The 27342-nt window shown below is 45.1% G+C and overlaps 1 protein-coding gene across 1 annotated transcript; it reads right to left on the bottom strand.

Annotated features, from left to right (window-relative positions):
- Positions 1–5219: 5219 nt before the first annotated feature.
- LOC309357184 (cytochrome P450 3A9-like) lies at positions 5220–19302 on the bottom strand. Its single transcript, XM_081889234.1, has 13 exons — positions 19145–19302; positions 14929–15022; positions 14726–14778; positions 14468–14567; positions 14075–14188; positions 13382–13470; positions 13070–13218; positions 11705–11832; positions 11247–11334; positions 9009–9169; positions 8117–8343; positions 6204–6366; positions 5220–5594 (listed from the first exon to the last, which is right to left on the bottom strand). The coding sequence occupies exons 1-13, from the start codon at positions 19213–19215 to the stop codon at positions 5499–5501; spliced, it is 1533 nt and encodes a 510-aa protein (XP_081745360.1). The 5' UTR covers positions 19216–19302; the 3' UTR covers positions 5220–5498.
- Positions 19303–27342: the final 8040 nt, after the last annotated feature.

Below are 27342 nucleotides of genomic sequence, written 5' to 3'. Positions count from 1 at the left end.
CAACATTATTCTTTTTTCACAGGCCTAGGTAGCAAAAGGTCACTCACCCCCCCCCATAAGGGGTATTTCTATAATGTTATTTATGCGGTTGCGTCCACAAAGGTGGTCCAGAGACTTCCATCAGTTCAGTTATGGTCAGTGGGACTTGGCTCAAGGCCAAGTGATTAAACCACATAATCATAGAATCATAGAATCTTAGAGTTAGAAAGGACCCTGCGGGTTATCTAGTCCAACCTCCTGCAAATCAGGAATCTCAGCGAGATCATACATGACAGATGGCCACCCAACCTCTCCTTAAAAACCTCCAAGGAAGGAGATTCCACAACCTCCTGAGGGAGACCATTCCACTGTCAAACAGCTCTTACTGTCAGAAAATTTTCCCTGATGTTTAGCTGGAATCTCCTTTCTTATAACTTGAAGCCATTGGTTCGAGTCCTACCCTCCAGAGCAGGTGAAAACAAACTGGCTCCCTCTTCCATGTGACAGTCCTTGAGATATTTGGAGATGGTTTCCATATCTCCTCTCAGTCTCCTCTTTTCCAGGCTAAACATGCCCAGGTCCTTCAAGCACTCCTCATAAGATTTAGTTTCCAGACCCTTGATCATCTTGATCGCCCTCCTCTGCACACGTTTCAGCTTGTCAACATCCTTCTTAAATTGTGGTGCCGAGAATTGGACACAGTATTCCAAGTGTGGCCTGTACATCCTCCAGAGGTGTCACCTTCCTCCCTGTTTTTGAGCTTTCAAGCCCTCACAGTCCTGGGCTAGACAGAGTAGGTCAGGAATTGGCTGCTTCTGCCCAAGAACTTTGTCCTGTGTCTCCATTCCTTCACTCTCTCAATCTGCTGTTGAGCTATTGGGAGGTGAGTTCAAAATAAAAGGCTTGTGGCATCAAGGTTGGCGCCCAGAAAATGGAAGGTATCTACAGCCCCTCCAGTGGTCACTTGTAGGTGGGTACCAAATAACACTTTTGTTTCAGATTTATAAGATAAGGCTCTTTCAGCATGCTGTGCTTCTAGAGCTGCTTCTACATCCCAACCCTATGCAAGTTTACTTGGAAGTAGATATCCTTGCAGTTGAGAGGCTGCTATCTCCTAAGGCTTTCAGGGGACTTAAAATGCTCCTTCTCCTTTCAGAGTTATAAATTAGCCCAAGAAAAGGAAGATAAGAGAGTGGTAGATACAGCATGAAAATGCCTAGGAAGGCAATGAGAAGGGACCATGTCTCAGTGGAGAAACTTGGAAGGAGATCCATCTTGTTGGCCCTTGATGTCTCTCTACCTCTGGCTTTGATCAAGGAGTTCTATTCTCTTTCTGCTTGTTCAGGGCTGGAGCTCAAAGGGCGAAAAGATTCTCACAGTATCGTTTGCGATCTGTTTGTCTTCCTTCAATTACTTGGCCAAGCTTGTTTCCTTCGATGTGAGAAGAGGCCAGGTGAGAATTCCTTGTCATAGAAGTGGCTGGAGAGAGGGAGTTTTGCCACAGGTTCCCTTGGAAGATGGAGCATGCTTTCTTTCTGCTGCTCTGGGGGCGAGCACCCAAACCGATTGATTCACTTGCAAGAAAGGGTATTCCGGCAAAACCCTAGGAAGAATGTTCTGTGAGCCATGTGTCGGTGGAATAAGTAAAGGTAAAAGGTTAAGTCCAATCGTGAACGACTCTGGGGTTGTGACGCTCATCTCGCTTTACAGGCCGAGGGAGCCGACGTTTGTCTACTCCGCAGACAGTTTTTCCAGGTCATGTGGCCAGCATGACTAAGCCACTTCTGGCGCAATGGAACACCGACACCAGAGCAGCGCACAGAAACACCGTTTACCTTCCCACCAGAGCGGTACCTATTAATCTACTTGCGCTTTTTGTCGTGCTTTCAAACTGCTAGGTTGGCAGGAGCAAGGACTGAGCAATGGGAGCTCACCCCGTCGCAGGGATTCGAACCGCTGACCTTTTGATCGGCAAGCTCAAGGCTCAATGGTTTAGACCACAGCGCCACCCGCATCCATGGAATAGACTTCCTCAAAAGGTGGTGGGCTTCCTTTCCTTGAAGGCTTTTAAACAGAGATTGGATCCCTTTCAAGTCTATGATTCTATGACAAACATGAAGACAGATTGAGGGGGGATCCAGCTGCCATGGTTACTCTGGTGGCAACCTTTGAGGGGGTCCAACTCTGGTCCTCTGCACCCTGATGCTGTTGTTTTAAATCCAGAGAGCTCTTGCCTGCCAGTCTCTGGCCTCAGCGAGTTCCTGATCACATAACATCAAGCTCAGAGCCAGGATCCCAGAAATGGGGGCGGGCGGCAGGCTTTTGAGCCAGCAAAATGACAGCCTCAGTCTCAGATACATTGACAAAATCAATGTCTGGTGGTGAACATCTGCAGTGAAATCAAAACTGAAAGTGAATGGGGCTATGTTGCAAAGATTACCAAATACTCCTGGCAGCTGTGAGGCTAGAAGTAGCCAGTCCCGGGAAGGCCGCAGTCACCCCCACCTCACAGGGGTGTCGTGTGGTTGGGGGCACCAGGGCAGTTTCCCTGGGTGCAAAATTATTAGGGGTGCAAAAATTCAAAAGGGGAAAAAAAGTAGTACAGTGGTACCTCGGGTCAAGATCTTAATTCATTCTGGAGGTCCATTCTTAACCTGAAACTGTTCTTAACCTGAAGCACCACTTTAGCTAATGGGGCCTCCCGCTGCCGCTGTGGTGCTGCCACGCGATTTCTGTTCTCATCCTGAAGCAAAGTTCTTAACCCGAGGTAATATTTCTGCATTAGCGGAGTCTGTAACCTGAAGCGTATGTAACCCGAAGTACCACTGTAATGATAAATTAAGAAGAAGAAGAGTTTGGATTTGATATCCCGCCTTTCACTCCCTTTAAGGAGTATCAAAGCGGCTAACATTCTCCTTTTCCTTCCTCCCCCACAACAAACACTCTGTGAGGTGAGTGGGGCTGAGAGACTTCAGAGAAGCGTGATTAGCCCAAGGTCACCCAGCAGCTGCATGTGGAGGAGCGGGGAAGTGAACCCGGTTCACCAGATTACGAGACTACCACTCTTAACCACTACACCACACTGGCTCTCTAATTAAGAATAGAGTGCCCTCCCCCTCACAGAGAATATCTCCCAGTTTTCACACGGGCAGACTGAGGAGCAGATTTGGGTGTTGGCCAGTTGTTAGGGCACCCTCTGTATGGGCTTTAGAAAGATACCTGCTCCTGACCAATCCCCCGTCCCACTCTCAGCTGTGCTCAGTACTCATGGGGCACCGCAGCTGCCACTCAGGTCTCTATATTATTGCCCCTTTGTTCCAGCCTATCGGCAGGTGGTGTCAAGGATATTTGCCTTGCCCCGGGCACTAGCAACCCACAATACACCACTGCCACCTCCAAGGGATGGTGGGGATGTCCGAATACTCAACTCAGCCCTGGAGGATAGGCAAAGGTAAAGAGAAACAGGATAAGTTTGACATGATTTGTTTTACTTATATTAATGATGTGAATGGCAATAAAACCAGGATTAGGCGCCAATCAACAGATGCATCTTTATAGTGTGGATATTTTTGTTTTGCTGTATTTTGGAGAGATCAATAACAAAAATAATTGTTTTTAAAAGGAAGCAGTAGGAACCTGGTTTTCTTCCTCAGCTGAGGATACTGTAGACTGTGACTCCATGTCCGGTTCCATGTCCAGATTCCAGAGTCATGCCAGTGAGTGACACCCAATTCTGATTCACTGTTTCAGAGTATTAAAGGGAGACAGCAGAAATGCTAAATTGTTGCTTGTGTGCAGTAAAGGACAGAATCAGGGCCAATAAACTGCAACTCAATCCAGACAAGATGGAAGTGTTGTTTCTAAATGCACAGATGAGCAGCACCTGCCCAGATTCGGATGGATCTGCAATCCCTCCGGAAGAAATAGGTTTGAAGTCGGGGGGGGGGCTCCTCAATCCAGTTCTGTCTACAGAATCACAGGTTGCGTCCATGGCATAGCGAACATCATACCATCTTAGACTGATGTGCCAGCTACAACCCAACTGGTCTCAGTTGTTCATGCTCTTGTATCCTTGAAATTAGGGTGTGTTCACAAGGCCCCTGATTCAAAATATTGAGGGGGGAGTGTACTGTACCAGGTGGCAGTGTACTGTAGTGTATATCGTGCCAAAGGCAGATCACTGAAAATAGAGCTTCAATATTGCTTCCTGGGAACGAGTGATACAATCATATTACACGGGTCTTTCACCAACTGTAACTACTGCTTCTGAGCTGTTTCCAGACCCAGTTTTACACACTGTTAGGTGACTCTAACAATTCAACAAGGGAAGCCACGTATAATAAGGGATGTTAAATCTACTAAACCACAGCAGATCTCATTTCTCTCCAGAGTGGTATTTAAATTGGGCTTGCACTGGTGGATTGGTCCTGTTTCTGCAAGAGCATTTCCACACAGAGAGTTTTGAAAGAATGCATGAGTCACAGGGACCCAAATAAACCAGGACTGTGATGTGTGTGAATTCTAGGAAGGAGTTTTTGCAATCCTGGTCTGCACCGATTGAGTTTCCTGTCATTCAGTGGTCATGATTTGATGCCATAGTGACTCTTTCTTCCCAAGCAACCCTGAGGAATTCAAGTTGCATGTGCTCTGTATGGATCCCTTAACAAAATCTCCTCAGCACCCTCCCCAAACTACAGTTCCCAGAATTCCATGTGGGAAGCCAAGACTAGTAAACTGGTCTCGGACTGATACAAAATTGTAGGCTGGGCATGCTCCAATTAATCATCATTGATGATCTGGTTTTAAAGGGGACTTTTAAAATCTACTTTATACTACAATAATTTTTCAAGATGCCTTGCCACTAAATATATATAATATTGTTTTAAAAAAATCCCCCAAACAGCCTTGAAATAATAGAAGCGACAGATCGAGCAAATAGAGGAATATTAAAGGATAGACAAATTTGCTAATTTGCGTTTCCCACTTTGCCAGTCTTACATTTGCTTCACCCCAATTCCACAGAGGGGCTTGCATGAACATTTGCACACATTGTTGATGCCCATTTTCCTTGCAGACACACTTTTGTATGAATGTTTCACAGTGCAAGCATTTTCTTTTTGTATTGTATTTTTATGTTGTGAACCACCCTGAGTTCTACAAATGAAGGGCTGGATACAAATTTAATAAGCAAAATAAATAAACTATTGTAAATTTTGGCAAATTTGAACAGAATGAAAGCATTTTGGGTTTTTTTCCTGAATAGAACGCATCGTTTAATGTTACTTTCATTAAGATACACATTTTTGCATGAATCTTCCACTGACAATGCACTAACAACACCCATTTTTGTGGCTGGAAAACTTCAGTGCCAAATTCAGAGAAGTGTGAAGCTGTAAAGAGAGCTCTGTTTCAGTTTGCAAATCAGTCTGATCTGCTGGAACTATCTTTGGGGAAACTTCCCAGAGCAACATCCAAAGCTTTTGCACTTGCTACCGAGGTGACTGAGACACGACCAGGCTTCACTCCTCCTTTTGGGGACCACCTCGTGGCACCATCTTCAGAACTATTGGTTTCTCCGGCACTAAGAAGGCTTGGTTGCTCATCTTAAGGGGAATCTGCAGCAGGGTGAGAATCGAGAGAGCAATCAGCACATCAGTCAACCCATCTTAACATCAAGACCCCAGCAGAAGATCACAGGGGAGTTTCCCTGGCTTAAATCAAAACATGCAGTATGGTGCTATCTATCTGACTTGGGCAAGGGACACGGGAGGCGTTGTGGGTTAAACCACAGAGCCTAGGACTTGCCAATCAGAAGGTTGGCGGTTCGAATCCCCACGATGGGGTGAGCTCCTGTTGCTCGGTCCCTGCTCCTGTCAACCTAGCAGTTTGAAAGCACGTCAAAGTGCAAGTAGATAAATAGGCACCGTTCCGGCAGGAAGGTAAACGGCGTTTCTGTGCGCTGCTCTGGTTCGCCAGAAGCGGCTTAGTCATGCTGGCCACATGACCCGGAAGCTGTCTGCGGACAAACGCTGGCTCCCTTGGCCTATAGAGCGAGATGAGCGACGCAATCCCAGAGTCGGTCACGACTGGACCTAATGGTCAGGGGTCCCTTTACCTTTACCTATGCCTTGGGCACTGGTGCCAGACATTGAAACTCCAAGTGTCATGCCCCTTGCTCTTCCTTTTACACACAAACACACACACACACCATCCAGCCTCCTCACCGGAGTTTCCTTGCAGACCCTGAAGGAAAAATGCTGCACCAGGATTGCAATGGCCACCTTCATCGTGACGAGAGCAAACCTCATTCCCAGGCAGTTCCGGGGACCAGCTCCAAAGGGCAGGTATAGGTAGGGATCCACTTGATCCTTGTTCTCTTTGCTGAACCTGGTTGCGTTCACAGAGATGAGAGAAATGGAGGCTGGGTAAGGAACCAGAACGGGCAGATCTGATGCCTTGATGGGAGAGGCAAAGGAAGAAGAAGGCAGCAGCTCAGGGCTCACAACAAGGGGACATTGCTCACCACCAGCTGGTTCTCAGTTGCTCGTCCTCAGCTGCATCCACCAGCTGAATCAAGTGGGGACGATGCTGCGTAGTATTGCGCAAATGGGGGTCATGAGTGCAGTACCCACTGCTACCACCTATGGTGTCTGTGATGCAAAAGGTCCCCTCCAGAGTCTCTTTGCTCTTCCAGCTCAGATTACACTGTTTGAAGAGACCCCTTTCATTATGGTCAGGATGGAGCAAACCCCCACTGCCCAGTGGACTGGGTAGCTGGGGGGGGAGGTGTGTCGGGGGGGGAGGGAGTGCAGAGCTAGCAAGACACATGGCTGCCAACGCTGCTGCCACTGATGGCAGTGGAAACATTTATTCTTCATTGGCTCCCAGTACGTTTCCGAGCACAATTCAAAGTGTTGGTGCTGACATTGAAAGCCCTAAACAGCCTCGGTCCTGTATACCAGAAGGAACGTCTCCACCCCCATTGTTCTGCCTGGACACTGAGGTCCAGTGCCAAGGGCCTTCTGGTGGTTCCCTCCCTGCGAGAAGCCAAGTTACAGGGAACCAGGCAGAGGGCCTTCTTGGTAGTGGCGCCCGCCCTGTGGAATGCCCTCCCACCAGATGTCAAAGAGAACAACAACTGCCAGACTTTTAGAAGACATCTGAAGGCAGCCCTGTTTAGGGAAGCTTTTAACGTTTGATGTATTACAGTGTTTTAATATCTGGTTGGAAACCGCCCAGAGTGGCTGGGGAAGCCCAGCCAGATGGGCGGGGTATAAATAATAAATTCTTGTTATTGTTATTATTATTATTATTATTCTTGGCTTGGCAGCTCAGCCACCTTCCAGCTTAGCCAGCACAGCTGGCCAGGCCAAAAGGAGAAGGACGCACCACCCAAATCCAAAGGGCCAGCCAAGATTCAGCTTGCCTCCCTGTGGCTCTGGAAGGTGGCAGGACCTCAGCCAAAAGAGGGAGCCTGTTACAGGGGTGCCTGGATGTGCCCTTCTCATAATTTTGTGCCCGGGGCCCAGGATTGCATGCCAATCCTCCCTCCCATTCTGAACAGGGGAGGGCAGTGCCTCCTTTCCCTGTCCCCACCAGATTGGGGCAGCTCATGTGGGACATGGCCACACTATTTTGGGGTCCCACTTCTTTTCTCCCCTTGTGAACGTGGCACCCATTTAGTGGCTTGTCACCCCCTCTCAACAGCAGCCATTCTGTGCCACGTCACACCTCATGGGAGGCATTTTGTGAATGGCACCCCTAGCATTTGTTCAGAATTGCAGGTGTACTCCCAGGCCCAAAAAAGTTGGTGATGTCTGATTTATTTTCACCTCCGGTCGGGCATCTGCAAAACGCTGGTATCGCAATTGGCATTGTGATGTTTCTATCTTTTGAATTCTATTACAGTTTGTTTGCTATGTTTATATGCCTTAAGTCCCTGTGGGATATAAATAAATGTAACCAAATGATGATGGTGATGATGTCAGCAGCCCAGCTGAGGCTGAAATCAGGAGCCCCTGATGATCTACTAGTGGTTGGGTGGATCTTTCACTCATGTCATTCGAACATGTGGCCTTTCATCAGGTGTTGTATATTCAGAGCACAAGGTTTTTTGCAGTGGAATGGGAAGGGTTACCTCTCAGGTCTGAATTCGTCAGGTTCCGGCCAGTATTCAGGGTCCCGATGAAGCGTATAGGGAGGAATGATCACGGTCATGTCCTTCAGGATAGTCACCCCATTGATTTCTACATCTTTCTTGCAGGTCCTTTCAATCCTTCCTCCAAGGGGATAGAGCCTTTGCGTTTCACTCAGGACCATGTCAAGATATTCCAGTTGTATGATGGCATCGTAGGTGAGAGGAGCCTTTGGGGGGGTTCAAGGGGGGAGATGAATTGTAACCAGTGAGACCCTAAACCAGGCTCACACAGAGACCTTCAGAAGGAAAGATCTCAGCTGAGGTGGCCTTGTTCTGAGATTTCTGTCCTTGAATGAGAAAACCTCCGTGGGTTGCATTAAACAGCTGCAAAGGTGGGATGCAACTTACGCAACTGGTCTGTTTCTCTCTCCACTGCCCCAATCTAAGATGGCTCAGGTGCTCAGATCCTCAGGTGAGCACCTTCTCTTCGTCCCATCAACATCAGAAGCCCAACTGGCGATGACTCAAGAAAGACAGGGCCTTTTCTGTGGCTGCTCTGAGATTGCACTATTCTCTTCCAAGAGAGAATAGACTGGCTCCCTCTTTGTCATCCCTCTGCCAGCAGGCTAAGACCTTCCACTTCAAACAGGCCTTTGAAATCTAAGGTCCAGGTGATGCTGACCACTGGGCTGATGTCAGGGCAAACTGGATTTTAACTGCTGGTACTAAGTTGTGTTTTGGTGTATTTTCACTTTAGTTTCTAACTGGTTCATTTTTATTACCCCTCTGTCCCTGCCCCCCAAATTAGATAAATAACTCTCCTGTAACTCTCCCACCCAAAAAACCTTCTCCATTAGGTCCGGCCTCACCTTTTCAACCCACACATTCTCACCTTGTTGGGCAGGATGGTATCTATCTCATCTTGAAGCTTCTGCTGGACATCTGGGTGAGTGGCCAAGAGGTAGGCCGCATAACCCAGGGAGTTGCTGGTGGGTTCGTATCCAGCAAAGACAAAGATGAAGGACTGGGCCAGGATTTCAATGTCAGTCAAGCCTGCAAACAAGCAGAAGTGAGAGAGAGTTCAAGTGTAAACAAGTACAGCCTGTAGTCTGGCTGGGAACATGATCCGTGCAGGTAACATGCATTGCACTGCAATGCAATGGTTTTCTTTCCTTCCCAAACAATAGTGCCGAAATCAAAACAGTAGCTCATGCGTTTCCCTCCCTCTGGGGTTGTTTGATGCACTCAGGAACAGGGCCAAGAAATGGCCAGGTTCCCAAGGTTACTAATAACACCTTGGCTTTTTTAAAAAAAACAAACCACAAAACCCTATATTGTCTTCTTTTCTCTGTTGTTTTAAACAATCCAGCACTCTCTGGGAAAACAACTTCCTGGTTCACAGGTAGAGCAGCAACACCTTGTTGATCAGTCCTTGCAGCACACACACAATAAAGGACCATGCAATGGGCAGTGGCTCCCTAAGCAGACAGTAACTCACTCGGGGGGGGGGGGATTTCCTAGGGGGTGCCAAGAGGCAAGGGGGTGCTGGACTATCAGATTTTGAAAAGCTGGTCTCACGGGATCAAGTTCATGAGTTTTGTTGAATTAATTAAACTAAACCCTTTTAATGTGATTTTTCAATCAAGGTGCAATCAAATGTTGCTGTTTTGAATTTTATTGTGTCATTGTCTTCCTTAGGGTGTTGTGCAAATCACTATTTGGACAGTAATGCTTTTGAGAGGGGAGGAGGTACTGAGAATGAGTTTGTGGAATCAAGGGAGTGGTGGCCCAGGAAAAAAATGGGAATTAATCCTGGGAACAGTCCTCCAGGCAACTTAAATAAGGGGGGAAGTGATATTCTGAGGCCTTTACCACTGAGAGTAATGACAAGGGAGAGTAGGGCCTTTTAGGTTGTGGCTCTTTCTGTGCAAAACTCTCCCCAGCAAGGTCTGCCAAGCGCCTTCCCTGACCTCTTTTTAGCACCAGGGAAAGGCTTCCCTCTGGCTTTTGATAGACTGAGATGATGCTTTGCTGCTACTAGGCTGCTGCCCAAGCTTCCTATGGCTGTTTATGGGACTTGTTTTGTTCTGCTTTATGGTATAATGTATTTATATTTGTATTTTAAATATGACTTAAGTCGCTTGGAGATGTTTGAGTTACAAGAGACTGGAAAGTCATTATCATCAACAACATACGAAGATTGGGGGGTTGGTTTGGAATCGTGTCTGTGGGTGCAGTCTTGTTTCTGGCATCTTTCTGTCTTGAGAGTGTGCCTCTGGGGATGAAGTCAAATTGCTGTATTTGCAGCACTGAAGTGACCCCTCCAAAACCCCAAACCTGGGCTGTGTGTCTGGAGGTCCTGGGCTGCCCAGAAGACAAGAACCCCCCCTCTTGGCCTTGCTGATGTCCAAAGGAAAGCAAAGCAAGACATTTGGCACCAGCTGCAGGAGTTGCTGGAAGGAGATGTACAAGACGCCATCCAAACCCCTGAGGAAGAGCCAGTGTGGTGTAGTGGTTAAGAGTGGTAGACTCATAATCTGGTGAACCGGGTTCGCTTCCCTGCTCCTCCACATGCAGCTGCTGGGTGACCTTGGGCCAGTCACACTTCTTTGAAGTCTCTCAGCCTCACTCACCTCACAGAGTGTTTGTTGTGGGGGAGGAAGGAAGAGGAGAATGTTAGCTGCTTTGAAATGCCTTCAGGTAGTGATAAAGCGGGATATCTTCTTCTTCCACTCTGGATTTGTGCAGAGTTTAATCCTCAGCCTTTTCTTCTCCCAAAGATATCCCACCAAAGTTTAGGATCAGAGTTTTCCCACTCCTAGATGGGCTGCCTTCCCAGGTGGACGAGACCCATTTGCCCCTCACTTCCCTCTACAGCACATGCAGAAACTGTCTTTGGACACACTATTGGTCTCTTCCGCTCACTCTGCTGGAGCCTGTCTTCACATGCAAGTGAAGTTCCTAAGTCATCGAGGATTTGGGCAATTTCAAGTCCTCAGGAAAGACAACATGGGAACATGATCTGTGTAGGTAATATTCATTGCACTGCATTTTTCAAACTGGGATAGGCAATTTCAAGTCTTCAAGAAATACAACTTCCCTTCAGATCAGTTAAACTGTGTGGCATTACCTTTATAGGAGTGGTTCAAGCCATTGCTCTGGTGGTCAGTCTTGGCACTTTGGGAGTCGATCATCAGCTGCAGGAAATCCACCCGGCCCTAACCAGAAAACAAATAAACCAGTGGAGAAAATGTGCGGCAGAGAGACTCCCATGGGGGCCACTGGGCCGAGATGGTTTGAAGCCCCTGGTTTTTTAAAGGGCTAGATACAGCCGTGAGAACTGGCCCCCTTTGCCCTTGAGGACAGTGGCCATATGATCATCTCACTGTACTTAGGCACAACCGGACATACTGAGGGGGTAAGAGAGTCAAGTTATTAGACTGTTTTGTGGAGCAAAAAGCAATGAAGCAGCACAGAGAAAAGTTGAGTCCTAGGGAATTTTTCAGTGAAAAATCACACCCACACACAAAATGAAAGCCCTTTTCCATGTCAAAGATATTCACCCCCAAATTACGGCACAATTCTTACCTTTTGCCCCTCTTTCTGTCGTGTTTCCTTCATTTTTTCGAAGGACCTTGAAAAGAAGCTTAAAGCTTCTGCGTTGAATATATTCACATTCATTAATTTGAGAAGAGGAATCAAGAATGGGAACGTGGCTGCAAGAGACAGAAATCATACGGTGAACAGAAATCAACCTTCCTGAAGCAAAGCATTAGATATGCTGATTGGTAGATAGATTTCTGTAGATAATTATTGATAAACTTTGGTTTGGTCTAAGGATCATAGCTTGCAAGCCTTAATAGAGCCTGGTCAACCTCGTTGTGAATCTCAGGGTTGAAATTTCTGCATATGCAATCCATGTATGAAGATATGTCCATTTTGTTACATTGCATGCACACTGATTACACCCTCCCAGAGCATCCCACACATGTACCTAATGGTAGGGCCAGTTCTTATAATCATCCTCACAATATTTTAGATCCAAGTGCAGTCTAGAAAGAAATCCTAATTTGGAAAGGCCATCATGGCTCAATGGTCGACCCACATTCGGTCATAGAATCATAGAAGAGTTGGAAGAGACCACAAGGGCCATCGAGTCCAACCCCCTGCCAAGCAGGAAACACCATCAGAGCACTCCTGACATATGGTTGTCAAGCCTCTGCTTAAAGACCTCCAAAGAAGGAGACTCCACCACACTCCTTGGCCGCAAATTCCACTGTCGAACAGCTCTTACTGTCAGGAAGTTCTTCCTAATGTTTAGGGGGAATCTTCTTTCTTGTAGTTTTGATCCATTGCTCCGTGTCCGCTTCTCTGGAGCAGCAGAAAACAACCTTTCTCCCTCCTCTATGTGACATCTTTTTATATAGAGCACTCCTGTCTTCCACTGCCTCCTGCAGTTTGGTCAGACTCATGCTGGTAGCTTCAAGAACACTGTCCAACCACCTCGTCCTCTGTCGCCCCCTTCTCCTTGTGCCCTCCATCTTTCCCAACACCAGGGTCTTCTCCAGGGAGTCTTCTCTTCTCATGAGGTGGCCAAAGTCTTGGAGCCTCAGCTTCAGGATCTGTCCTTCCAGTGAGCACTCAGGGCTGATTTCCTTAAGAATGAATAGGTCTGATCTTCTTGCAGTCCATGGGACTCTCAAGAGTCTCCTCCAGCACCATAATTCAAAAGCATCAAGAAGAAGAAGGCGATCAGCCTTCTTTACGGTCCAGCTCTCACTGCCAACTGCCAACTGACCAGGCTGGGCTGGTAATGGCCCCTGTCAGAAACCCTGGAGGACCTAGTAGAAAAATCTGTAGAAAATTCTGTGCTTGATGGACCAGTTATTATGTTTCCATAATAACCAGGCTGCAAACTTCCACTGGGCCATCAGAAATCAGAAGCCAACTTACCTATCAAAACCAAGCGTGGATCAAAAGCGGCAAACTTGGTCATCTTCTTCATCTCCTTGACAAAAGGATCTGCAGGGTTGTTCATAGAGTCAATGTTCACACCAAACGAAGTGCTGGTGACGACATCCATGCTGTAGGCCCCAAAGACGCTGGGGAGGGAACAGAGCAGCCAAATCAGGCTCTCAGTATACTTAGGATTTTCCATAGGCCTATTTCTGGCCACCCAATGTGATCTGGGTTCACCTCAAAGGCAGCCCACATTGTATGCTATGCTGTTTTTGACTGAGGCCTTTCCTGGCTCAAGCCACTTACTCCTTCATAACCACAAATTCATTCTTTTCCACTTTCTTCTGAACATTTTGCATCAAAACCTCCCCGTAGTGTTTGATGATGGGAAACATCTGAAATACAAATCAATGAACAGAGATGTCAACACCTAACGGCAGTTGACCTTCCTGGCTGCAATGGAGTTCTGGAAATCCTGTGACTTGCTCATCACTCATCAAAAATGCAATCATGAAAGATGGGCTTCATTTTTTGTTTCGCTTTGGTATTTTTGTTTCACCATGTTGAGAACTGGCTGGTTTAGCTCGTAATGATACTACTTTGCAATTACAGTATATGGAGTGATATCTCCAGGAATCAACCTCCATCTTAGCTCTGATTCGCAGGTGCACATTAATTAGTCAAATTAATCTAATTAATTATCAATTAAAGTTTGCAGCTCTAGTTTTTAAAAAAAAGTCAAAGAGATCCACTGGCTTGATATCTGTGGTTGTTTTTTTAAGAGAATTAAGCTGAGAAAAAATCCAAAACATAGACTTTGCAACCTCACATTCTTAGGCATTATGCTTCAGCCACTCTGGCTATCAACAGAATTGGGTTATTCCCAAGTTTCAGACTGAATAGACTCAATGGTGCTTGAACTTTACGACCCATATTTACCAATGGAAGAGCTGAATATTTTATTCTTTTCAATTCTTAATATATATTTCTTTTTTTTACCTCCTTGAGCTTCCCGCTGGTGAAGGTTGGAGAGAGAATAGTGCGAATCCTCTTCCATTGTTCATCCTTTGCCACTGAGACAGCAGACTCCAAGATCCCAACTAAACCTAAATCCTAGAGGAAAGAAAGCAGTTTCAAACCATTGAGTGGCAAAGTCATGTTTTGAACCCATGACAGATCTGGAACCAATAATATCCAACAGGGAATTGTAAACGGAATAAACATGGCGTGCAGTGATGACTGGGCGACTAAGTTCACACTTAACTTTTGGAGAGGGATTAATCTGCCCTCCCCATTACCCCACCCTGCCCCAGTTTGTTGCCAATGGAGTAACGTGTATGAACTCTCCTACTTCCATGATGCTATTGTACAACTTAAGAAGTGAATACCTACCCGACGGTTGGTGAAAGTGGTGTAACACTCTTTCACGAGGACGGCTTTTATAATAGCCGGATCCAGCGTAGCTAACAAAGGCTTTCGACCCTCGTAAATCCTGGATTAAGAGTAAAGAATGGTATGTTTTTGAGATCCCAAAGAGATCCAGTTGCAGATAAGAGTATTTTCCCACCCCAGATTATTTCCTCCTTGGGATCAAGCAATGGGATTTGGGCCAACGTGAGAAATACAAGCAGGCCATAAAAGGTCACTTACCCCCAGGTCCTCCCATATTTCTGAAAGCACTCTGTATCAAAGTTCATAAACCCCTGTGGAAAGACATTTAAGAAAGTTAAGAATGGCCTTTCTGGACTGGATCAAGGCTCATTTTAAGGAGCACCTCTGATCCCAAGAGGGGGGAGCAGAAAGGGGCCTCAGGAAACCTCTTGAGCAGGGCAGGAATGTCACCAGACACGCACCTTACGATAGGACCAGATATTTCCAAAGAAAGGCAACGGCGATGGACCTGGAATGCCCAGTTTCTTGAAGACGCCGTACGGCCAAAATCCATATCTGTTTATTTTGTAAAACAAGAGAGAGGGAGGGGGAGAGAGAGAGGGAGAGAGAGATGCAAATCTGTCAGCAGAGCATGAAAGCCTGTCCAGGGTTCAGAGGGGAAACCTGGCAGGTTGATGCACCTGTGTGTGGGCTCCTCCTGTTAACAAATCCCACAAGGAACTGACTTGGGCACCACAGGGCAAAAAATGAGATGATATGGGCTAATATGCAACCCAGTCCTTCAAGAGAGACGACAAAGAAGAGGAGTTTGGATTTGATATCCCGCTTTATCACTACCCGAAGGAGTCTCCAAGTGGCTAACAATCTCCTTTCCCTTTCGTCCCCCACAACAAACACTCTGTGAGGTGAGTGAGGCAGAGAGACTTCAGAGAAGTGTGACTGGCCCAAGGTCACCCAGCAGCTGCATGTGGAGGAGCAGGGATGCGAACCCGGTTCACCAGATTACGAGTCCTCCGCTCTTAACTACTACACCACACAAGTACAACTGAATAACTCAAAGTACATTGTTGAGCTGTGGCACACAATGGGTGGGGCCACAGAGCCAGTTGCCCTGGACCCAAAATTCTTAGGGGCAATGAGAAATTTAAAATTATGTACCTTTCCCCTTCAAACATTCTACACAATTTTGCAACATTTTACCATATTTTTCTGGCCATACTGTCCTTATGTAATCCTGATTGGTGAATTACATAATACCTATTTATAGTGTGATTTCCCCTTTGAATATACGGACACTGTTGTGTTCCATTGCTTACTTTAAGGAAATCATAATTAAGACATTCATTCTTTCACCAAGGTGTAACAGACGCCTCTTTCTCTAGCCTCCTTGTCCCCATGTTGTTTGTAACTCTGACAGTTGCCAGTGTGTATGTGTGCAGATAGTAATTGGATTGCTTGGTTAATTGTGTTGTTCTGACATGTTGACAGGTTAGTTTTCGTTTTCTGCTGACGTAGTAGCCATTTCTTGTTCTTCATAATTCTGTTTCAGCATACTGTGTATATATATATATATATATATATATATATATATATATATATATTCATTTTTTAATGGTTTAAACATTTACAAAAGTGAATGAATGGTTTTGCAGTGAAGGGGCTGAGTGGTAAAAAATAAAAAGGCAGACATTGTTGGATACTGAAAAACATAATTTTATCAATTAACAAATTCGGCACACGTGAGTTTGACTAACTTTGTTGTGACATTAAGAATCTTTTTAATCAGTGGGGGTTGTTTTCCCTTAAAAATGTTTAGGGGTACTCTCATTCTGACTCAAGAAAACCACATTTTATAGTTCAAATCGTGGAAAATAAATACAGTAAATGGACAAAAGTACAAAGATTCACAAAATGTTTAGGGGAATATGTACCCCTGCGTACCCCCAGAAAAAAGCACTGTTTTTAACTGTCACTGTTTCAACTGCCAGTTGTGAAAGAAGTTTCTCAAAACTTTAATTAATCAAAATATTAAAAAGCACTGCTTTTACAATGAGGAAAGTCATTCTGCAACTAAAGTTGTCAGAAAACAAGGCAGGGATTTGTGGGCCCCACCTCACTAAGCTTTAAATAGGGGGTTGATGTGGGCAGAAAGCAACTGGCCTCCACAGCTCCTTCAATGAAATCACCCACCAATTCCTAGAGATCAACTTGCTGCACACCCTGCTCTGCATATATACAGCAATAAACAGGCTCCAAAGTCCACCAGCTGATTTCTCCCCTGCAAATCCAGCTCTTTCCTTCCCTGTTCTGCTTGTCTTTAGCAAACACCCTTGGTTTTTTGCTGTACTTTAAAAGAAACATTTTTATTCTTGCATGTGTGTGTGTTGAGTTATATGTGAAAAGATTAAAATCAGCATCTCACCTTCCCCTCCCAACCTGAAGACACAGCTGAGATCAAAATAAAAACAGGAGAGTTCATAAGCCCTGGAGCAGAAAGAGTCCAATCGTTGCTGCTGTCCAGGGCTGTTTTTCTAGAAAAAGAGATGATGGAACTCACCAGGAACCTTCTCTTAGGTGCCCACCTGACAGGTGCCAGAACCCACCTGAGAGGTGGTGGGACTGAGTACCTGGAAGTTCCCCCTGGAAAAAGGCCTGCTGCTGTGAAGGGAAGTGTTAGCACAGCCGCATAATACGAAATGTGACAGGTACACTTTGTCCTGCAGAGTCTTTGTTCTTGGGCAGAATAAACAGCCACTAGTCTGCTATAAAAGTCTGTCGGGGGGGCAGGTTGCCCTCCCAAATTGTTTGCGTCCATTTTCCACAAAGTGCCGTCTCCCAAATTATGTGATATCATTTTTGGTACATCGGTACCTTTTGCTTCTTTTCAATCTCCGGCTGTCAATATTCTTGCTGCCATTAACAAGTAATCAATTATATGTTCATATAATAGCCCTGGAGTTGTCGCAGCTAACAATGCTATTTCGGGTTGGAGGCAGAGTTCCAAAAAATATTTTATTAATAAATCAAAGATAAAAGAGCAAAAAGAAATACTGTCACAGGAAGTTGAAAGCAGCATAAGGCTGAGAATTGTTGTTGAACTTGTTGTTCCAAAACAGCACATACACACAAATAATTCTCGCCCTGTGATTCCTGAATTGCAAAGGGTTAGAGTAGATTACCACTGGGGATTCATTCCAGCTTTACAATTCTGTGACCCCCAACTTAATAAAAAATCTTCTTTACTTATATGGTTCTTTATGTTGATTGATATAGCCAGTTGAAGTAAGTACCGTATTTTTTGCTCTATAAGACTCACTTTTTCCCTCCTAAAAAGTAAGGGGAAATGTGTGTGCGTCTTATGGAGCGAATGCAGCCTGCGCAGCTATTCCAGAAGCCAGAACAGCAAAAGGGATTGCTGCTTTCACTGCGCAGCAATCCCTCTTGCTGTTCTGGCTTCTGAGATTCAGAATATTTTTTTTCTTGTTTTCCTCCTCCAAAAACTAGGTGCATCTTATGGTCTGGTGCGTCTTATGGAGCGAAAAATACGATAGGTGTTAACCTTCAGGGGGTGTTGTTTTTCCAAATCATCCCTTCAGGAATTTAGCTTACAAGTCAGGCAGCGAGACCCGCTTCAACTGTCTCCCCTCCTGAGAATTATCACTGGATACAGAATCGTAGAATCCTAGATCATCCATGACAGATGGCCATCCAACCTCTGCTTAAAAACCTGCACGGAAGGAGAGTCCACCACCTCTCATGGGACCCTGTTCCACTGTTGAACAGCTCTTACAAACTCTAGATACCATCCCCATATAGATCTATCCATGTAGCAGAAGCAAATATTCTTTTTGAAAACATTAACTATGGGATATAATTAAATCAGAAACGGGAACCAAACACACACGTGCTGAGTTCTATTCATATTGGGTTGCAAACATTGCTGGTCCTCCTGAGAGCAGACTCATTGAAATTAATAGGCGTGACTAGCTTTGATCTATTAATTCCAGTGGGTCTACTCTGACTGAAAGTTGGTTGGATACAACACAGAGAGCCCAACAACAGAGTAATTTCATTCTGGGTAGCAAAGAGCTGGGTAGCAAAAGCTCATCCCACCTCTCACCCTCCATAATGGCTATAGTATTCAATTAGATTGCTATAATGTTCTTTACATGGCTGTGTCCATGAAAGCAGTTTAGAAAACTCCATTGGCCCAGTGATAGCCAGAAGCGTTTTGTTCACGGCCAACTGATCAACCCACATGAGGCCAACCCTTCATCAATCTCCAGAGTTGTCACCTGCTTCCCTAGTTTTAAGCTTTAAAGGCCTCACAGTCCTGGGCTAGATAGAATAGATCAGGAATTGGCTGCTTCTGCCCAAGAACTTTGTCCTGTGTCTCCTTTCCTTCACTCTCTCCCTCTGCTGTTGAGGGACCACTTCTAGCTGGGTGCAAAATACAGTTTTGTTTCAGATTTATAAGATAAGGCTCTTTCAATATGCTGTGCTTCTGGAGCTGCTTCTACAACCCAACCATATGCAAGCTTCCTTGGAAGTAAATATCCTTGCAGTTCAGAGGCGGCCATCTCCTATGGCTTTCAGAAGAAGAAGCAGATTTAAAACGCCCCCATTTCTTTTTCACAATTAGAAAACAGCCAAAGAAATGATGAGAATGATACATACAGCATGAAAAGGCCCAGGAGGGCAATGAGAAGGAACCATGTCTCAGTGGAGAAGCTTGGAAGGAGATCCATCTTGTTAGCCCTTGATGACTCTCTGGCTCTGAATGTGGATTTATTCCCTCTTTATACTTGTTCAGGGCTGGAGCTCAAAGAGCAAAAACAACAATTTCGCAATAGCTTTTGCTATCCATTCGCCTTTGCTCTGATGACTGTCAGGTTGACTCAGTCCATGTTTCCTTTCTCTGAGGCCCGGTTAGTATTCCTTGTCACGAAAGAGGCGAGGCCTGAGAGTGGGTGTGTTGCCTCAGGTACCTTCTTATGTAAAAACATCTCCTGCCAAGCACTCCAGGAGATGCATGATGTCATCTTCTGATTCCTTTTACTACAGAGCAGCTTTCGCTCACCTGGTGCCCTTCAGATCTCTGAAAAGCCAAGGGGCTGTGTCATTTAGCCACCTTTTAAAGGGTACAGTTGCCTTATCAAAGTGCCTGGAAGATGGCGCAAGCTTGCTTTCTGCTGCTCTGGATGGAGCACCCAAACTGATGGATTCAAGTTACAAGAAAGGAAATTCCGTTGAAACCTTAGGGAGAATGTTTTGACTGTAAGAACTGTTTGACAGTGGAACAGTGGAACAGTCTCCCTCTAAAGGTGGTGGACTCTCCTTCCTTGGAGGCTTTCCCAACAGAAGTTGCATAACTATAGCGTGGATATTGAAATGCACCCTGAGCAACACGTGTTATTTGCAACAGGAGGGAGCAATCCCACCGGCTTCTTCTGCAGTCTGCCTTATCTCTGCCTCTTGACCCACCTCCTCTCCAGCCTCTGCGTCTGCCTCCACTTCTGGACTGCTCTCTGCCCCAGCCTCTTCCTGCTCACTAAACCCTGTTGCCCCTTCCGCTTCTGACGCCTCTTCCTCCCAATCTGCTCCCTCTTCTCCCTCTCTACTCGTCTTCATGCCACCACCGACCCCCTGGCTCTGAGCTTCCTTCCCTGGGGGTTTCCTTGGGGTCTCCCCAGCTGGTGCCTCCCCCCTCCTCTGCATGCAGCCAGTCCATGACATCATGGCATGTTATTCTGGAACCAATGGAGGATACTAGTTGATTTTTCCTTTATAGCCAACACACAATCTAGCTCTCCATTTGAAAGGCTTCATAATGAACTGCTTCCATTCCAAAAACAAAAGTTCAATGCAATTGAACAAGATTGGTTCTGCAATCCCCCCCCCCCAGTGTGTCAATTTGAAAAAAAAAGATGTAGGTAGTTTCACCCAGGAGGTGTGTGTACCCAGAGCTAGTCCTATACCAAGAATGCAATCACCGCAGGGAGGGAGAGGTGTGGATTATTTCTTCAAGGAGTGGTTTCAAATGTGTATCAATAACCATATTGAATCAGATGGGAGGGGTACAAATAATAAAATTATTATGATGATTTAATAGCTTGAGAGCAGCATGTTGAAGACGACCATGAACGATTCTGAATTGAGAAAAAACTACATTTTTGTGCTACAAATGGGTTTGTGTGCCTGCAGCTAAAGGCTACCGTAGTACGTTATACTCTGCAAAAGGGAGATCGTTCAAAATACATTTCCAAGGTTGTATCCTGGGAACAAGCGCTGTGGTCATATTACACAGGTGTTTTTCCAATGGCAACTACTTCTGAGTTGTTTCCAGGTTGACTTCATCACACTGCAAGACGTCATGAAGGGCAATATGCAAATTTAATAAATAAAATAAGTAAACTAAATCTTGGCAAACCTGAATAGAATGAAAGCATTTTAATTTTTCCTGTACAGAACACATCTTTTAATGTTACTTTCACAAAGATACACATTTTTGCTTGAATTCTTCACTGACGATGCACTAATGACACCCATTAGGGAGGAATGATCACATTCATGTCCTTCAGAATAGTCACCCCATTGATTTCTACATCTTTCTTGCAGGTCCTTTCAATCCATCCTCCAAGGGGATACAGCCTTTGCGTTTCGCTCAGAACCATGTCAAGATATTCCAGTTGCATGATGGCATCGTACATGAGAGGAGCCTTTGGGGGGATTCAAGGGGGAAGGTTAGCTGTAACCGGTGGGACCCTGAACCAGCCTGACACAGAGACCTTCAGAAGAAAAGATCTCAGCTGAGGTGGCCTTGTTCTGAGATTTCTGTCCATGAATGTGAAAATCTCCGTGGGTTGCATTCAACAGCTGCACAGGCAGAAGGCAGCTTACGTGTCAAGGAAACTTGCCAGTCAAGGAATGCACACGGCAGAGACTTAACTCTTTATTGTCAAAGGTAACACAGTTTCTCCCAAAGCTCTGGATACCCACACATTCCCATCTAGAATCTGTGGGATATAATCCACTGAGAGCAGTCAAGTACAACATTCCTTGTTTTCCTAGAGTGGACGTGCAAGGGGATGTTTGGTCCAGCCAGTCAGAACTTCCTGTTCCTCCTGGCCTGGGGCATCTTTACTTGCATGTGACTAGCGGGTGGGCATGTAAAAGGAAAAGGCAAGCTGACACTCTCTTTCTTTTCCATCTTCCTTTCATCCTGTGAACTGCTGGACTCCTAGCCTGCAGTCACTAGGTAAATCTCCCTTATGGGGTAAACCTGTTTGTATATGTGTGGAACTTGAAGCCTTAATTAGCCTGCCTTCAGGGATCACACTGTGCTCTGTCTGAGTGTAAGTAAACTTTCTTATTGCTACTTATGAATAAGACTGTGGTGTCTTTATTCTTTTAGGGGGGATTCAAGGGGTCTTACCAGGAAAATATTAGAACACCTTTCAATCTGGACAAGCCAGACTGATTTGCGCATTGCCTTAAGAAACTCACACCACATGTTTTCTGCTGTGTGAGAAGGGGGATATGAAACTCTGCTAAGTAAAGGAATTTGCTGGTGCAAGTTAGGAAGGATATTAATAAACAAGAAAGCCTCTCCTGCCACCCTGAACTTTCCCATAGAATCTAGGCAGCTATTCCCAGATCAGAGCACAATGGAGCAGCTGCAGCAACAGGGGAGCGCCCCCCCTCCACCTGTTTATGGGACCCTATGGTCTGCACACAAAGCCATGAAGACTTTGCCTGCATGGAAACTTCCTCTGCTCTTCATGCTTCAATCCTTCCTGGTTCTGGGAGACAGTGGCACAGGAGAGGGTGGGGAAGCACCTGGCCCTTGGCTTACCTGGCCTGCCTCTTCCTCTAGCTTTGCAGCGTCCCCTGCCTCCAGCTCTTGCCCCCTGGCTGGTACAGGTTGCCACCTTAAGGTGCTAAGATCCCCAGGTGAGCACCTTCTTTCGATCCCATCAACATCAGAAGTGTAGTTCATGGAGTAATATTCAAATGGGTGCAAGATGTAGGACATAATATGCAATTTCAGGACTGGATAAAATTGTGGAACGTGAATTTGAAATTTACAGATTGTATATTATTGAGAGAGAATTATATGAAAATGATGTATAGATGGTATTTATCACCGGTTAAATTGGCAAAAATGTATAAAAATGAAAAGAAAGAGTGTTGGAGATGTGAAACAGAAGGTACGTTTTATCATATGTGGTGGGATTGTAAAAAGGTAAAAGCCTACTGGGAAATAATATACAATGAATTGAAGAAAATGTTGAAAATAACTTTCGTTAGAAAAACCCAGAAGCCTTTTTGCTAGGTTTTTTAGGCCAAGACATACCAAAAGAAATGAGGACTTTATTTATGTGTGCCACTACAGCAGCAAGAATGTTGACTGCACAAAACTGGAAGACTGGAGAAATACCAACTAAAGAACAATGGGAAAAGAAGGTGATGAACTATGCAGAACTGGCAAAAATGGCAGATAGATTAAGAGAAAAAGACAACAGAGACTTTGAAAAAGAATGGGAACTATTTATATTATATTTGTAGAAACAAGGAAAATCAATAGACGATGGCAGGATTTAAATAAACATTCACATTATTAGTACTAGAAAATGTTTAGAAGTTAGTGAAATATTATGGTGTGTTTACCTTTTATTTTTATGTTTTTAGGCTTGATGTTATGTTATTAATGACCTTTTCCGTTAAGAGATAGAAAAGTGGGTGAAAAGAGAAACAAACTAGAAGCGGAAGTTGGGGGAAGCCCTGGAGGGGAGGGAGGGAGGAATATATAGTAAATGTTAAGAATTTGACATGTATGTAATGAATGAAAAAGAAAAATGAATAAAAAAATTATTTGTGGGTTCATGGGGAGCCTTTTCTGTGGCTGCTCCCAGATTGTGGGATCCCCTCCTGAGAGAGGTCAGACTGGCTCCCTCTCTGTCTTCCCTACGCCAGCAAGCTAAAGTGGTGTAGCACTTTTTCACAAGGACGGCTTTTGTAATAGCCAAATCCAGCGTGGCTAATATAGGTTGTCGGCCCTCGTAAATCCTGGATGAAGAGTAAGGAAGGAAATGGTGGCGGTGTTTTTTAGCAGGAGAAGCCAAAACACAGGTGCATCAGGCTGGAGGAAAAGGTGTGCTATTGATGCAATAAATAAGTAATAACAATGATCTATCTACACCTTCAGATTTAAGCTGGTTTAATCGCTTGCTCCTTCTCTCCAGGGTACCTGTTCTCTATGAGAGGATTCTTCACGCGCTCCCCGAACCATAAGCTTACTGCGTAAACTGATCAGGACCTCAATGCATGGAGAGGAGGAATTAATCATATTTAATTGCTTTGTGTACACCGCTTGAGAGATATATCTTTTTTCATTATGCAGAATACAAATGCTTCTCGATAAATAAATAAAATAATGGATGATATCTGCAGTGATCTGCAATGAACATAGTCATATGACATCTTAAGACAAAGAGCACACAGAAGTGCATCTGAAATCCTCTCATTCAGGTATTCATAACTGCTGAACTTTAGCCTGTCCGTCTCCCCGACGTGCATCATTCAATGGAGGAGTCTTTCTCTGTGGAGAAGACCCAGCCCAGTGCTGCAGCCCAGAATCCCACTGCCTTATTCTGCAATTAAAGTTGCCACAACTTTATCTATAGCAAACACCCTTGTGTTTGTGTGTTTTTGCTGTACTTTTAAAAAAAATCATTATTTTTATTCTTGCATGTGTGTGTGTTGTTATATGTGAAAAGATAAAGATGAAAATGCCAAACTCAGCATCTCACCTTCCCCTCCCAACCTGAAGGCATGTTGTTGTTGTTGTTTAGTCTTTCAGTTGTGTCCAACTCTTTGTGACCCCCTGGACCTGAGCACACCAGGCACTCCTGTCTTCCACTGCCTCCCGCAGTTTGGTCCAACTCATGCTGGTAGTTTCGAGAACACCGTCCAACCATCTTGTCTTCTGTCGTCCCCTTCTCCTTGTGCCCTCCATCTTTCCCAACATCAGGGTCTTTTCCAGGGAGTCTTCTCTTCTCATGAGGTGGCCAAAGTATTTGAGCCTCAGCTTCAGGATCTGTCCTTCCAGTGAGCACTCAGGGCTGATTTCCTTCAGAATGGATAGAATCATAGAATCATAGAGTTGGAATAGACCACAAGGGCCATCGAGTCCAACCCCCTGCCAAGCAGGAAACACCATCAGAGCACTCCTGACATATGGTTGTCAAGCCTCTGCTTAAAGACCTCCAAAGAAGGAGACTCCACCACACTCCTTGGCAGCAAATTCCACTGTCGAACAGCTCTTACTGTCAGGAAGTTCTTCCTAATGTTTAGGTGGAATCTTCTTTCTTGTAGTTTGGATCCATTGCTCCGTGTCCGCTTCTCTGGAGCAGCAGAAAACAACCTTTCTCCCTCCTCTATGTGACATCCTTTTATATATTTGAAAATGGCTATCATATCACCCCTTAACCTCCTCTTCTCCAGGCTAAACATGCCCAGCTCCCTTAGCCGTTCCTCATAAGGCATCGTTTCCAGGAATTTGACCATTTTGGTTGCCCTCCTCTGGACACGTTCCAGTTTGTCAGTGTCCTTCTTGAACTGTGGTGCCCAGAACTGGACACAGTACTCCAGGTGAGGTCTGACCAGAGCAGAATACAGTGGCACTATTACTTCCCTTGATCTAGATGCTATACTCCTATTGATGCAGCCCAGAAATGCATTGGCGTTTTTAGCTGCCGCGTCACACTGTTGGCTCATGTCAAGTTTGTGGTCAACCAAGACTCCTAGATCCTTTTCACATGTACTGCTCTCAAGCCAGGTGTCACCCATCTTGTATTTGTGCCTCTCATTTTTGTGCCCAAGTGCAATACTTTACATTTCTCCCTGTTAAAGTTCATCTTGTTTGTTTTGGCCCAGTTCTCTAATCTGTCAAGGTCATTTTGAAGTGGGATCCTGTCCTCTGGGGTGTTAGCCACCCCTCCCAGTTTGGTGTCATCTGGAAATTTGATCAGGATGCCCTTGGGTCCATCATCCAAGTCGTTGATAAAGATGTTGAATAAGACCGGGCCCAAGACAGAACCCTGTGGCACCCCACTAGTCACTCTTCTCCAGGATGAAGAGGAACCATTGATGAGCACCCTTTGGGTTCGGTCAGTCAGCCAGTTACAAATCCACTGAGTGGTAGCATAGTCAAGACCGCATTTTACCAGCTTCTTTACAAGAATATCATGGGGCACCTTGTCAAATGCCTTGCTGAAATCAAGGTAGGCTACATCCACTGCGTTCCCTTCATCTACCAGGCTTGTAATTCTGTCAAAAAACGAGATCAGGTTAGTCTGACATGACTTATTTTTCAGAAATCCATGCTATAGATAGATTTGATCTTCTTGCAGTACATGGGACTCTCAAGAGTCTCCTCCAGCACCATAATGCAAAAGTATCAATTCTTCGGCGATCAGCCTTCTTGATGGTCCAGTTCTCAGTTCCATACATCACTATTGGGAAAACCATAGCTTTAACTATACGGACCTTTGTTGGCAAGGTGAGATCAAAATAAAAACAGGAGAGTTCATAAGCCCTGGAGCAGAAAGAGTCCAATCGTTGCTGCTGTCCAGGGCTGTTTTTGTAGAACAAGAGATGATGGAACTCACCAGGAACCTTCTCATAGGTGCCCACCTGACAGGTGGCAGAACTGAGTTCCTGGAAGTTCCCCCTGAAAAAATAGCCCTGCTGCTGTCAATATAAAGGGAGGTGTTAACACAGCCGCATAATATGAAATGTGACAGGTACACTTTGTCCTGCAGAGTCTTTGTTCTTGGGCAGAATAAACAGCCACTAGTCTGCTATAAAAGTCTTTCGGGGGGGCAGGTTGCCCTCACAAATTGTTTGCGTCCATTTTTCACAAAGTGCCATCTCCCAAATTATGTGATACCGTTTTTGGTACATTGGTACCCTTCGCTTCTTTTCAATCTCTGGCTATCAATATTCTTGCTGCCGTTAATAAGTAACCTATTATATAATGGCCTTGGGTTTCCCTGGCTGAATATACCTAACACTTTTATTTCTGGTTTGTTTGTTTTGTTTTTTGTTTAACTGAATTAAAACTCTCGCATGGCTTTTAAAAAAATAACCTGTTCCTACTGTTTTTGTTCGAAATTCTATTCTCTTTCTGTGCCATCAGGGCTGGGGCTCAAAGGACAAAAATAAAAATTTAACAATATCTTTTGCGATCTGTTCACCTTTGCTCTGACGTCTGGCAGGCTGACTGCGAACAAGCTTGCTTTGTTTGATGTGAAAAGAGGCCAGGGGAGTTCTGCTTGTCACAGAGGTGAAATTGGAGAGAGGGTGTCTTGTCTCAGGTGCCTTCTTGCCAGTGGCATGTGGTGAAATTTTCCGTGGGGGAACTGTTAGGGCCAGAGGTGCCAGCTTGCAAGGACAATGCAGGGGGGGCATGCCCCCCATTTTTTGAAGATTTCATTGCTGACCTATTCTTAACATCCAATGACATTGTGGATGTCTCTATGCCAAGACCACAATCACAGCTTTCTTCATTCACCTTGGTTGGGCTCAGGAAGGAAAAGGTTGCGGTTTATTTCATCAAGAGAAGGGTTTTCAAATGTATACACTCACACCCTTATGGAAGGCAGGATTAAGAACCAGTCTAGATGGAAAGCAGCATTTTGAGGCTAAGCGCGAATGATTCCAGATTGAGAAAAACCACATATATCGTGCCAAAGGCAGATCACTGAAAATAAAGCTTCAATATTGCTTCCTGGGAACGAGTGATACAATCATATTACACGGGTCTTTCACCAACTGCAACTGCTACTTCTGAGTTGTTTCCAGACCCAGTT

The sequence above is a fragment of the Podarcis melisellensis genome (genome assembly GCF_964234715.1).
Source record: "Podarcis melisellensis genome assembly, chromosome: 14".
Taxonomy (NCBI): Eukaryota; Metazoa; Chordata; class Lepidosauria; order Squamata; family Lacertidae; genus Podarcis; species Podarcis melisellensis.
Note: the sequence above shows the minus strand (reverse complement) of the source record. Positions and strands in the feature narration are given on the sequence as shown.

Coding starts and splice junctions, on each gene's coding strand:
- LOC309357184 (XM_081889234.1), bottom strand. CDS start 19,215: ATGGATCTCCTTCCAAGCTTCTCCACTGAGACATGGTTCCTTCTCATT. Junction 9,170..11,246: donor CTTGAACCACTCCTATAAAG/GTAATGCCACAC, acceptor GCTTGTTTGCAG/GCTTGACTGACATTGAAATC. Junction 5,595..6,203: donor GGGTCTGCAAGGAAACTCCG/GTGAGGAGGCTG, acceptor ACCCTGCTGCAG/ATTCCCCTTAAGATGAGCAA.